Source organism: Tripterygium wilfordii, chromosome 22, assembly GCF_013401445.1.
Source record: "Tripterygium wilfordii isolate XIE 37 chromosome 22, ASM1340144v1, whole genome shotgun sequence".
Taxonomy (NCBI): domain Eukaryota; kingdom Viridiplantae; phylum Streptophyta; class Magnoliopsida; order Celastrales; family Celastraceae; genus Tripterygium; species Tripterygium wilfordii.
The window spans coordinates 12351746-12364548 of record NC_052253.1 but is presented as its reverse complement, the minus strand read 5'-3'; the positions used below and the strand labels follow the sequence as shown (position 1 = coordinate 12364548).

Below are 12803 nucleotides of genomic sequence, written 5' to 3'. Positions count from 1 at the left end.
ACATGCATACTTACACATTATACATACGGATAGATGGTATTCACAAAAACAATTGAATATCAAATCCCACAATACAAGATAATCAGAAAACAAACTACTGTCTTGAAAAAATATTATCATACGCAAGTAGCATATGTATGGATGATAAAAAAAAAACCTTCACTAGCTTTTGCATCATAATCTCATGTAGGAATCAGATTCATCATGATAACAAATTGTCAAAAGATTGAAACAAAAGAACGTACCGAATACAATAATTCAGGACAACGATGTCACTTCTAGTTGTCTGCTACCTTGAGTGAAAGTTGCCTCCATCTACTACTCAAAGTAAACAATAAAAGAGAATTCACCCCAAAAAGATAAATCATAAGTCGTACGATTGTCGCGGTCATACATGAAATCACCTATAGTTTTGAATCAAACAGCGTATCACCCAGCATATCATACTTGTGAATTCACAAGGCTGTCATAGAAGAAGAAACTCATAAGATGATATGCAACCCAAGAAGTTTGCGCTCACCTTCGCTTTAATCTCTTCCTCGTGGATGGTACTTTAGCAGATCTAAATGACTGAATAGCAGAAGCAGCATAAGTCCTAAGCCTGTCGAGGATTCTCCTCTCGCACACACGCAACATCATAGAATGATACAACTTTCTCTCTCTAATACAGCAACACCTCTTCAGAGCTTCAATTTCTTCTTCTAATGAAATCAAACCATAAGAACTCTCACGCATATCCGCAAGCGACATAAGAGCTTGACAAACACTTTCTGTCAGCAACAATTCCTTGCTCATTTCTAACAATTTGTTCCGCATACTGTCACAGTTTTCTGAAAGAATTCCATTACAGTTACTCCCAGTTGACACCGTAAAATCCAGCTTGGAGAATGCATTCTCTGGTAATAGCATTATGTACAATAAAACCAGTAGCTCAATTTGTGGTTCCCCATCAGATGAGACCTCAAAATATTCAGAGCTCTGACTAATACATCCAGAGTAATCTAATCTTCTCCACAGTGAGAGCCTCGGCCTACAATAGCGGCTTGAAAATAAAGACGAACTCCACTTCAGAACAAGTTCCAAATCAATATTGACAATGTCGTATGTATTATCCGGCTCTGTAAATCCATATCTGTGAAGTAAGGCAGCATTACCCATTGAACCATATGTATTGAAAACCTGGGAAGCAATTAAAAAAAACTGTAAAGTAGCATTAAAAAGCCTATGAATTCCTAGATGATCCTTAAAACAAAAGTTAATGAAATCATCAATGTATTTGAATACATAGATGATCCTGATGAAGTAGAAAATCATGTTACCCATGTGCATGAGTGTAATAATGAGTTGATAATTTACAGAACAACAATATCTGCATCAGAACAGATACAAACCTCAGCTCCAGCATTGACATTTTTCACCATTATCATTTCCAATACCATGGGATTATCTGCTGAAACTGATGATTCCTCCAAACCAATAGCACTTTCAGAATTTGTACTCGTAGCACTCATATATTTCTGGTCCTGCTGAAAATTTTCAGCTGGTGGTTCAACTTTGCTAGCTGTGGCCAGCACATCGTCGCTGTAGTCGTTAATGCTGTTGTTATCGTTCTCAGCATCATCATCAGACTCACCATGATAGTCAGTGAAGTGTACATCCTCAGCCCCCGTCTTGTGATTAAAGCTTCATGGGAAAAAAAATTGAGCTGAAGGTTTAGAGAATCTTAACGGAAACAAATATTTTCTTCAAATACACTCTTGGCTCAAATCCAATCCAATAGTGTATTTAACCATGTATAATGTGTAGCACACTCAAAATTACATAAGCACAATGTCTAGAAAAAGTAACTTGACTGTCACAGCCAGTGCCAAAGAGAAGACTTGACTGTCACGGTCAGTGCCAAAGAGAAGACAACAGAACTTGACATTTCTTTAACATAAGCTAAGAAATTTAAGAAGTTGAAGATATACTATTCATACAAATGAAAGCCCCAAAAGACATGTAAAAATCATAAATTGCAGCAGCACAAGAGTTGATCACCATGAATAAGGCATACTTACAGGTCAGCCAAAGGAACCATGCCAGAACCATGGAAGTCGTCTACCTCAAAAGATCGAGAAGCAATAAGACTCTTTGCAGAAAAATAATCTTCAATGCCAAAAGATTTTCGATCAAGCTTTGAAGGTACAGAATCTACAAGAGGCAGTATATTCTCCTTCCAATCCTCATAAATAAGAGCTTTATCTTCTTTCACTATCTGCCTACAACGGCGAGATAATTATCAACTAGAGCCACAATAAAGTGATTTCATTCAGAATCACCTTGTAGGGTAAAAACATGAAGAAGTTATATAAAAGCCTTCTAACTTAATGTAAGGTGATAATAGGCAATCATTTCTTAATCAATTTAGCAAGCTAGCACTTAGCAATCCATTCCAATAAGCTGCAAAGAGAAAAAGACAAAATGTCTTTCGAGATAATTGTGGATGATTACAATTACGCTTAAACAACTTTGAATCATATGATAGAGATGGAAAAACACAAAATACAATACTGCCAATCTAAGATCCCTTTGCACATTACAAGATTTCTGAGTTATATAATCACTACTCAACATAATGAAGTTAAGTAAAGAATATATTTTTCTACTGCACATGGATGACATACCTTGTGGAGCTCCGTCCCACCAAGAAGAGAGTCTACTTCGTCAAGAGTCCAAACCAAGGGCATACATTCTCTTTCAGGCAATAGCTGAAGATAGCCTGCCCATGGAGACTTCTCACCGAGGCTCTTCTCATACATGAGAGCCACTGCCAGACCCAAAAGGCCGCCCAAGCCGGCAGATTCAATCAATTCATGCGCGCCGCTGGTTTTTATGGTGAGGCACGAGGTTTTGGGTATTGTGGCAACCACATCGCCTTCCTTCAGATCACAGACCGCCCTCACGGCGATGCCTTGCAATGGATCATCGGTGAAATTGAGGGCATCACTGAAATCGATTCCCTGAGACTTCATCCACCGCTTGAATGCCCTCAATCTCCTGCTTCATTAAATTTTAAACAGGTTATTACAATGCATGCGAGAAATCATAGTTTGTTTGGAAGCTGAGAAATCACAATTAGTCTCCTTAGTTTGGCGAACAAATGAGCATTCAGAGTTGGCGTACCTGGTAGCGGAAGACATGAGTGCAGTGTCCGGAGCACCTTCAGGTAGGGTTTTAATTGGGTTTGTTTGTCTTAATGGTGGACTTTTAACTGGGCCATATCTGGAATGCACTTTGGCCCATTTATTTTCAGCTAAAAGGCCGCTGAGCCCACTTTTTTAGGCGGTTTGTCTTAATGTTGGACTTTCAACTGGGCCAATATCGAATGCACTTCAGTCCATTTATATTTTAGCTAAAAGGCCACCGAGCCCAAAATTGTGCAATTATCTCATGAAGGGGTTGTCATCAATTTTCAACTCAATCACCGAATGTTCAAACGTTTCAACATGAGAATCCAAAGATGAAAATTGTTCCAATATGCATACACGGACAAATTTCTCACTCTTTGGGCAGACTCCTTATATTGATTTTTTTTTGACACATCAACAAGTTTACTGCCCGAACAATGCGAAGTTTGCCCATATATATAAATTAGAACAATTTTCAATTTTCAATTCCCAAATTGAAACATTTAAAAATAGAGTGACTGAGTTGGACTGGTCAACTGTTTCCATGACCAAAAATTGCATTACCTGACAAAGATCTAACATGTTGAGCCATGATAACATGGTAGATATTCATCAAACATATACAAACAAAATAGATTAACAATGCTTTTTTATCATTGAAATGTTCATTTTATTAAGAAGATTTATCTAAGAAATCATCATAACCACACAATTAACCACATATATGGAAGTCTCTCTATATTCCCCTCTCTCACAACTGATCACACTGTGTAGGAACAAATGACAGTGTCTGCTTCTCAAGGTCATGGTGGACCAACAAATTCTGCTGCTGAATATTTCCAAATATAGACATTCCATTTGAAGAACCCATAGCCAAGCACAACTCTCCACTGCTTGAATCTCCAATCATATAATTCTCTCCTGGCAAATCCAAATCTGCTCCATCAAAATGGAATATCAGTTTAGGCACCTTCACCTCATCTGCTCCTTTTGGCAAGATGAAGCAGAGGTCGAGCCCGGTCGCGCCGGACCGATCCAGAGGGAGGTTGATTTGGTCTTTGAACTCCTTTTTTACCAAATCAAAAGCACTCTCTTCTAAGTAAGTGATCGTTGTGCCAGAGTCAATGATTAGGCCACCAGACCCATCATCTTGGAGTGCAAAAGTGGATTTGTCTATGGATAATTTGGTTTCACCAACTGTGATTCCTTCTAGGGAAAGATAATAGAAAGATGGTTGTGATGGGTTTTTGATCAAAGGTGTGGTTTTGACTACAGTTTTTGTACTATTCAAGCTTGCTAATGAACCCATCAAGAGTGAGCCTGTTTGTGTTTCTTCAATGGAGGTCAAGCAGTAAGAGAACTTAGGCTCCTTAAGCTGCGAAACAAGCGATAATTGCCCGCGGCCGAGACCGACTAGACCGGCTGCTTGGGTGAACCCATCTCCTTCATTCTCATCCCCACAGCCAAATCCAACATTCGGGACAGAAACATCACCAAATGTGAATGTTTCAGAGGCCAGAATCCCTTGTGTTGAAGAGTAATCGCCATATGAGTAGTAATACTCACACCCATCTTTACATGTCGGTTGAGGCAATGCCTTGCACAGTTCACTTGAGCATGGCAGTTTGGAGAAACTCGACGAGGTTTTCGGATCGAAGATCGGTGTAGGTTGACTGTAACATTTAGTACAGGGCTTACATTGAGTCCAAATCAAGTCACTGCCAGTGTCAATAATGGCAGAATAGGCCTCCGGTGGCGTCCCGATCGATAGTTTCATCAAGAACTCACCATTTCCAGCAAGAATTGGACTTGAAATTTGTGATGCATCTGTACTAGCATCCAAAACCATTGCATTCAGCCTTTGCAACCTGTGTTCACCCCTCCTAATCCCATGTTGAATCCTCTCAAACTTGGTCAAATTCTTCCCCGAATCGACGTGCTGGAGCGTAACCCGGAACCCAATATCATTCAGCTTCTGGTGATCCAGTACTCCCCTGGATGTTGAACATGCTGAATTAGCAAAAATGGCTAGTGTCACTAGTAGTACAAGTGAAACCATTGAAGTGAAATCAAGGGATGAAGCCATGGACGAGTGAATGAGTTTAGAGTCAGATCAGAATGCTGAATATATAGAGAGAGTCAAGGAATTAGATGGTAATGAGAGAGTAAGATATAATGGAGAGCAAAAATGGAGGGATTTGATATAATATAAGGTAGCTAGGTGAGGTATGGAGAAGAAGAACAAAGACGTGGCCAGCTTGAGTTGGCCGAGTCTTGCGTGGTTGTTGGGGATAGTGAGAGGGAAAGCCAACAAAACATACTGCCCTTATATTGTGAAACAATAATCAAATTCTCATACGTTTTGTTGTTTTTTTTTTCCACATTCGATATGGGTCTAAACTCGGATATCAGACCCGCATGCACAAAAGTTTCTCATCAAGATAAATTGGGTCAAAACCCAACATGTAGCCACAGAGGGTATTACTCATGTGAGAATCGAACTCAGGATTTTTCAAATCCATACGGTTAAGTAGAATCTAATTGCGCTAATCCAAGTAAGATACAATAATCATACCACAAATAAGATAATCCAAATCTATAGTACAAATTTTTTTTAAAAAAAAAACCCTAAAATTTAGGACATCGTTTTAGAACCTTATAAGAGAATATATATCTTTTTTTGAAACAGGGGTTTGGGAAGGGGTAGGATTCGAACTCACGACCTAATGGGTGGGTGATCCCTTACATGCTTGTGATTGTCGTTCAACCAACGACTCACTTGCAAGAGAATATATAACTTGAAATGAATAGATATAGTGTCTTTGATTGTTGCTTGGTACTCACAATAGTTATAAGTAATTTGAATTGCCTATTACCAAAAAAGAAAGTATCCACATTATATGATTATTTCTCTTTTGTTTCTTTGCTCCTTCGTTTGATGTAATTTATGTTTAATTCAAGTTGATGGGATTGTTATTGAGGTGGGTGGCCTAACAGGATTATTAATTACGTGTTCATTGAAAAAAATAAAAACAATTTAGGTTTGAGTGACAGAGTTAATTTTTTTTTTTTCATATTTTTTATCTTCTAATGCATTTAATATTTCTAGGGTTTGGTTAGAAAAGAAAGAACATATGTTAACTGTTAACCTGTCTGTTTGTCTGGTTATTATAAGTTGAAACCCTAAACGATTGGCTCACTACCATAGTTTATGTCCAAACGTCATTGTTTGATGTTTTAAAAAAAATAAATTATATAAAAAAGAAGAAGAAGAGAGAGTCAATAAGCTTCCATTGTTTGCAGTAAGCAGGAAGAAACATCAATGAGGACATTAGGTATTATTATTCATTTTCTTTTAAGTTTAAAATGGAAATAAAATTTTATGGTGTCCCTTTTTCCCTTTTTGAAGAAAGAAAACCAACTGGCTGTAGACATATCTTAATAATAAGGTCTAAATCTAATGTCAACAAGGAATATTAGTATATTACCTCACTCCCGTAAAGATATGGGGGTTCTACAATTTTTCAGAGTCTGTAGATATCATCTAATAATTTGAGAGATGTGTCGCATTATACCATAATTTTAAAATCAAACCGATAAAACCTAAAACCGATAGTATTGACGGTTTTTTGATAGAAAAATACCCCATAAACGATATAGACAACTTTTGAATTTAAGTGTATAATTGGTTAAAGATTGTCATCATGGTGCCTATAAAAAAAAATTGGCCCCGTTAGCCTAGTAGCTTGTACTCAAATTTATTTGTAGTTAGGCATTATGGCGTTAATGAAAATTTTGTCAAACAAAAATTTGCGGCACTCAAAAATTTATTTGTAGTTGGGCATTGTGGTGTTAATGAAAATTTTGTCAAACAAAAATTTGTGCTCCATTGTTTGCCTAAACTCAGGTCGTCATGTCCGCGCTCATACAAAATTCTCACCTAACGACAGGGTAAGTTGGATCATAACCCAACGCATGACAATAAATGTATTGCTCTCAGTGGAAATGGAAACCTCTCGAGTCCATATGGTTTGACCTCAAAGAGATTCACCAACTAAGCTATCACCCCAAGTGATTCGGGAATTGGGAAAGCACATCGATGGAGAGTGAAGTTGAAGTAATTGTCCATTTTGTAACATCACTAAACAAGTCAGGAGAACAAAACAAAAGGAATGACAATCATTGCACTCACAAGGGTAATTTCTTTATCAAACCATACAATCTTTACCAGCAGAGGTTCATAGTGCTCTGTGTTGCTAATAAGATCACACAAGGTTTCTCTATTACTCTATATATCTATGGTATCCATTTTCCTTGTTAGCTATCCCACAACATTCCCTTAGAAAATCTTTCTATCTTGCTTCGGACAACTGTATAGCTTCTTGGTCAACACTCGTCTCTTCTGCCCAAATAAATTGGTGAGACATGAGTGACAATTCTTGGTTCCTCACAACTTCAAGCCGCTTCCATTCAGCCCATCTCTCAGCCAGACCCACTCCTCCTTGCAGCATTTTAACCACTTCACCCATTGTTGGCCGGTCTTCGGGTGAGTTTTGAGTGCAGAGCAATGCAACCTGAACGATAGTCTCGACTTCCTTACGATCGTAAGTCTTCAAGTTTCCATCCACAATGTCACCAAGTCTATTTTCTCTCTGCAACTTCTTGATCTGCAGATACCGTGCTCATGTCATTCGACATCTCACTAAAAGATATCTACAGCTTAAAGGCCAATATGAAATTTGAACAGAACGAAAGCGAAAAGAAAGACCTGTCAAGATCATAGATGATTTGGAAACCTATTTAGTAGTAGGCGAATCAGTTATGACGATTCCAGACAGCATTAGATACAAATCTGACAAAAGAAAATTTAGTTTGCGGCAGAAGTAAAATGAAAAACTTACATGATCAAGTAGTATAACATCCTCTTCCTCTTCTAGACGAGAGAAATCTATTGCACGCTGACCAGTAACAAGTTCGAGAAGGGTTATACCATATCCAAACACATCTGTCTTCTCGGATGATTTTCCCGTGGATATATATTCCGGAGGAATGTGACCCATGGTGCCACGCACTTGGGTGGTAACATGAGTCAATTTTGTATCAACCAACTTTGCCAGACCAAAGTCTCCAAGAACAGGTTCGAAATTATCATCTAATAAGATATTCGCAACCTTTAAATCACGATGTATAATCTTGGGATTACAATGGTCATGAAGATACTCCAACCCATGGGCTGCACCAAAAGCCACCTGCACCCTTGTAGGCCAATCCAGACCTTTTTCTCCAGGTTTTAAGTCTAAAAGACAGACATAAAAATAAAATAATTATACTGATATTACGTGAACACAAGGTCACAAGAGATCTGGACGAAAAGATTAATGAGAAAGTATATGAATATGGGCCACTTCTTTGAGATTTTACAATCGACTTTCAAGAAGACAACTATAAGAGAACCGTAAGATATCAACGTATTACATGAAGAAAAGCATGTTGCAAGTCTTCATACAGTATATATATGGTCCGTATTGGAAACTAGATAAAGATACTAGAGAACATAATAAAAAAATAAACAAAAATCTCAGTCAAAAGCAGTTGCTGATATGCAGACATGCAATGTCAGTTTCTGCCACTGAATTGACAAATTAAAGCACACATTGAATAGGAAATACCTCGCAAGCGATATGCAACACTAAGATTTGGCATAAATGGATAAATGAGGATTTTCTCTGATGAGGTTGAGCAGAAACCAATCAATCGTAAAAGATTCTTATGAACAGCTACACTTATAAGTTCAACTTCTCTCTGAAATGCCGCTTCTCCACCACGATTGTAATAATGCACGAGGCGTTTCACAGCAACTTTTGTGTTGTCTGAGAGGACACCTCGGTAAACTTTTCCAAACCCTCCTTGTCCGATGATGTTGTCTTCACTGAAATTGTCGGTTGCAAGTTGGAGCTCACGCCAAGAAAATCTTCTAAGTTGACCAAAGGAAATTTGACGTGCATCTTCACCTGAAATTGTAAGGATTCAAAAGTTTTCACAAGAATGATTCAGATAATTAGAAGAGAGGGGCTATATCAGGATGTGAACCATAAATCCAAGAAAATAAACATAAAAATTAAGACAACTTTCCACGCACATGCTCAAATGACATGAATTATGTCATTAGTTTACTAGAGATTTTGACTATGAATTTGTTATATGTTTCTATTTCTTCTGGTTCACCTCATTTGGTGTCTCTTCTCTAATTTTAATCTACTCCAACTCTCTTTTGGCATTTTCCGTAAACTTAATCAATTAAATAAGATCTGAATAGTGACTACACATAAATGATATGACTGTAAAGAGAAGGAGAAATATGAAATTACCATCAACATCAACAAACACGTCATGTTTGAGTTTGAGTTTGTGCAGTTCATGGCATCGGTAGGCAAAGATTGCCCCAACTAGCAAAAGTATGAAAGCACCACAACTTGCCGAAGTAATAACGACTTTGAGCTTTGACTTCCTGGTTGGAACTGTAAGAATACCTAACATTTAAGCTCCACAAAGAAAAACCAGACCTATATAGGACAAAGCAATCCGGTAATAATTTAAAGGAAAACCTGAAACGTGAGATCCTGAAATGCAAGGTTCTTCCGAGCTGGAGCCACAAGTAAGATGTGTTCCTGTAAAACTGAAGGACTAGTCTAGTCAATGAGAAACCATTGAGTAATGTCAAATTACAAAGAGATGTAATGTAAATGCATTTTACTTGAATGTTGGGACCATGTAGAATTGCCTTGGTATCTGTCCCATTAGATCATTTGATGAAAGATCCCTGCCATATAAAGTGATCATAAGGAATTCAGAAACAGTGGAACAAAAATTGAAAATAGGACAATATCTTCAAGAACAATAGATGCACCATATGAAACCTTGACTAAATGAACTTATGCAATATTAGTATGTAATGAATTCTACAAACTTAGATGGTTCTCTTATTGCCCTGAACCATAAGCGATTTCACTGGTTTTTCATTTGTCATATTGTTGGCTTGCATGAAACTTCGAGTGAAATATGGAAAGTTCAATATTCTTTTTTGGTAACCGAGGAACCACCCATCCCAACATGCCTTTCGGACAGCTAGGTAGACCTTGGGCTGCCAGAACAACCCATACCATGCTGGCGACAGGTAAGATTGGACTGAAACCCATGCGGGTGAAATAGACACCTAAACCCTCCCAGAAAGTGGACTCTAAAGTCCACAAGACCAAGAAAACCCCAGGGAAATACTCCCAACTGGTTCAAACTCCCGATCTTAGCGACATGCTGAAGCAAACATCCGCCCTAGGCCCAGAGATATAACCAATTGAGCTATCGCTCCGTGGTTTGGAAAGTTCAATATGCAAACAGACTAGACCTGTTTACAATATTTTTAGCTTTTACATATATGTTGCCCAGTGTCATGCTGCTTGAAACAGACACAGTACAAAAAACTTTTCTAAACAATGTAGCTAGACAGCCTGAATGTCGATAACAAAAACGAAAACTCACACTTTTTCAAGGAACAGGAAAACAGCCTTACAAATGCTTTAAATTGGATAGTTGACCCCAAGTAATAGGTATAGAGCCATTGAATTTATTATTTGCAAGATTCAGATTCTGTAGATGCACCATGCTGCCTATGTAATCAGGTAAATGACCAGACAGATTATTGTCCTGTAATTCCCTGCAGGGGACGAAAGAGTTTTAAAGAAAGGAAGCAACTTACCACAGAGAAAAAGCATATCTAGTACACAAATTTGGATATCCAGGAAAACAGGAGTCTCTTCCAAATCGCAAGTGGAAATTGCCCAAAAAAAATAAAATAAAAGCATGTAACACAAAGATGTCATTAAATAACTTGGTGTTAAGGTAACCCATATCCAGACAAGGAGGGAAAGAAGGAGAATGGGGGACAGGGGCTATGAGCAGCCACTTACAGGGATCAACTGATATACCAAAAGCCATTATATGACGCAGAGAAAACTAAAGAGATCGCCTACATATTTTTATCATCTTGTTCCTTAAGTCAGACATTCTACTCATACCAAAAGCATTCTCCTGATTCATAAAATAAATGGTTACAGAAATTTGCTTTATCATGGTTTAAGAAAATAAAGCTTTAGCACCTAGATGATGACTTACAAGCTCTCAAGAAACTTCAGTTTGGTAATCGAAGATGAAAGAGTTCCCGAAAATCCAATTGAAGCAAGGCTCCTGTAAATAGGTACGTCACTGAGTAAATATAATGCAGAAGAAAAATACAACTGTCTAAGATATCTTCAAAATAGAACACTTACAAAGCTATGACATTTCCATTCCTACAAGTGATATGAGACCAACTAAAGCACGGGCTCACCAAAAAGTAATTCCAATCTTTTACCAGTCCATTAGAGTCATTTAGGGCAGCCCGAAACTGCATCAAAGCTTCGCCTGAATATTTTCACAAAGTGGAACAGTTGTTAAAACCAGTGTTGACAAAAGTGAAAATATAAGGATTATATGATATTCCGGAAAAAAGATTAAAAAAAAAAGAAGAAAGATGTATTTTCTATTATCTTGTTCAACCCACAAATATCTGAGCATTGATTGAGTTAGATACTAAGGTTTTGCAATCTATCAGAAACAAGGCACCATAACACTAACTTCGAGCGATACCTCTAAAAGGTATTGAAACAATCCAATACGAATTTCAAAATATGGCATCTCTATATCAAACTAAGCTGAACTTGAATTGCCTAGATGATGAGAATCTCAATAAGATTGATACAAATATTTGACTTCACAATACCTTCAAGGTCAGGCTCCCTGGATGAATAACCATACTTCAAAAGGAGGATGAGTATGAGAAACTTTAAGACTATCTTTTCGGAATGCCAAATCCCACCAGCACCAAACAGACAACCATATGCAATATGCAGGGAAGAGTCACCAGTCCGCTTCCAACCTTGGGCAAAAATAAAGGTATGTTTCAATCGCACAACAGATGTTTGTTAAAACGCGTCAGTAAAAGAAATCAATGAAATAGTCATATATGCGAGGGAAACCATTCAAACCCCTCATCCCAAAATTGGAAGTACATGCATGAAAAACAAAGCCAACCTGTGAATACTACACGGCATGCAAAAGACCCACAAACAATAGATTGAATAAGTTAAACAAGAAAGAAAAAGAAAATCAATTGAAGAAAAGACAAAAGTTACCTGTTTTGGCCATGGCAATCGAAACCCAACATGAATCAAGATAAGGTGACAAACAAGAAGATGGAGAAGCATAAAATGTAGGTGTTGAAGCATCGCATAATTGATTAAACTCACTATTATATGAATAAGTGGACGATGATGATATGAAAGTGCAAGGACCCACAAAGCATTTTGGAAAGGCAAAGAGAGGAAAAAGAAATTCTGGGTAAGGCCACTGGAAGAGGACATGAAAGCTCTGATTGAGGTTTTGTGGTGGTGATCACTGATCGGTGAGGTGGAATGAGAATGAGAAACCCACTAATTAAATTGGGGTCTCTGCTTTGCTTTACAATTGGATAGATAAAAGGATTAAAGATAAGTCATTTGTTGACCAATGTGTTTGTATTTGTAATTTTCTATTGCTTTG

At 37.7% G+C, this 12803-nt stretch overlaps 3 protein-coding genes across 6 annotated transcripts; all 3 read right to left on the bottom strand.

Moving 5' to 3' along the window:
- Positions 1-138: 138 nt before the first annotated feature.
- LOC119990475 (ribosomal lysine N-methyltransferase 3) lies at positions 139-3225 on the bottom strand. The gene is made up of 5 exons (XM_038836406.1): positions 3166-3225; positions 2667-3039; positions 2061-2257; positions 1392-1683; positions 139-1179 (listed from the first exon to the last, which is right to left on the bottom strand). Exons 1-5 carry the CDS (start codon positions 3180-3182, stop codon positions 517-519), a joined length of 1542 nt encoding a protein of 513 aa, XP_038692334.1. The 5' UTR covers positions 3183-3225; the 3' UTR covers positions 139-516.
- Positions 3226-3894: 669 nt separating this feature from the next.
- LOC119992144 (aspartic proteinase nepenthesin-1-like) lies at positions 3895-5333 on the bottom strand. The gene has a single exon (XM_038838794.1). It carries the CDS (start codon positions 5254-5256, stop codon positions 3922-3924), a length of 1335 nt encoding a protein of 444 aa, XP_038694722.1. The 5' UTR covers positions 5257-5333; the 3' UTR covers positions 3895-3921.
- A 1997-nt stretch (positions 5334-7330) lies between these two features.
- LOC119990608 (probable LRR receptor-like serine/threonine-protein kinase At5g63710) lies at positions 7331-12600 on the bottom strand. Of its 4 annotated transcripts, none has more exons than XM_038836604.1 (11): positions 12398-12600; positions 11986-12141; positions 11495-11627; positions 11340-11411; positions 10738-10881; positions 9925-9990; positions 9776-9846; positions 9539-9688; positions 8840-9181; positions 8072-8466; positions 7331-7837 (listed from the first exon to the last, which is right to left on the bottom strand). In XM_038836604.1, the coding sequence occupies exons 1-11, from the start codon at positions 12408-12410 to the stop codon at positions 7523-7525; spliced, it is 1857 nt and encodes a 618-aa protein (XP_038692532.1). In that variant the 5' UTR covers positions 12411-12600; the 3' UTR covers positions 7331-7522. The 4 variants fall into 4 exon arrangements, with proteins under 4 accessions (XP_038692532.1, XP_038692533.1, XP_038692534.1 ...); XM_038836605.1 differs by having other exon boundaries at positions 8840-9175; XM_038836607.1 differs by having other exon boundaries at positions 7807-7938.
- Positions 12601-12803: the final 203 nt, after the last annotated feature.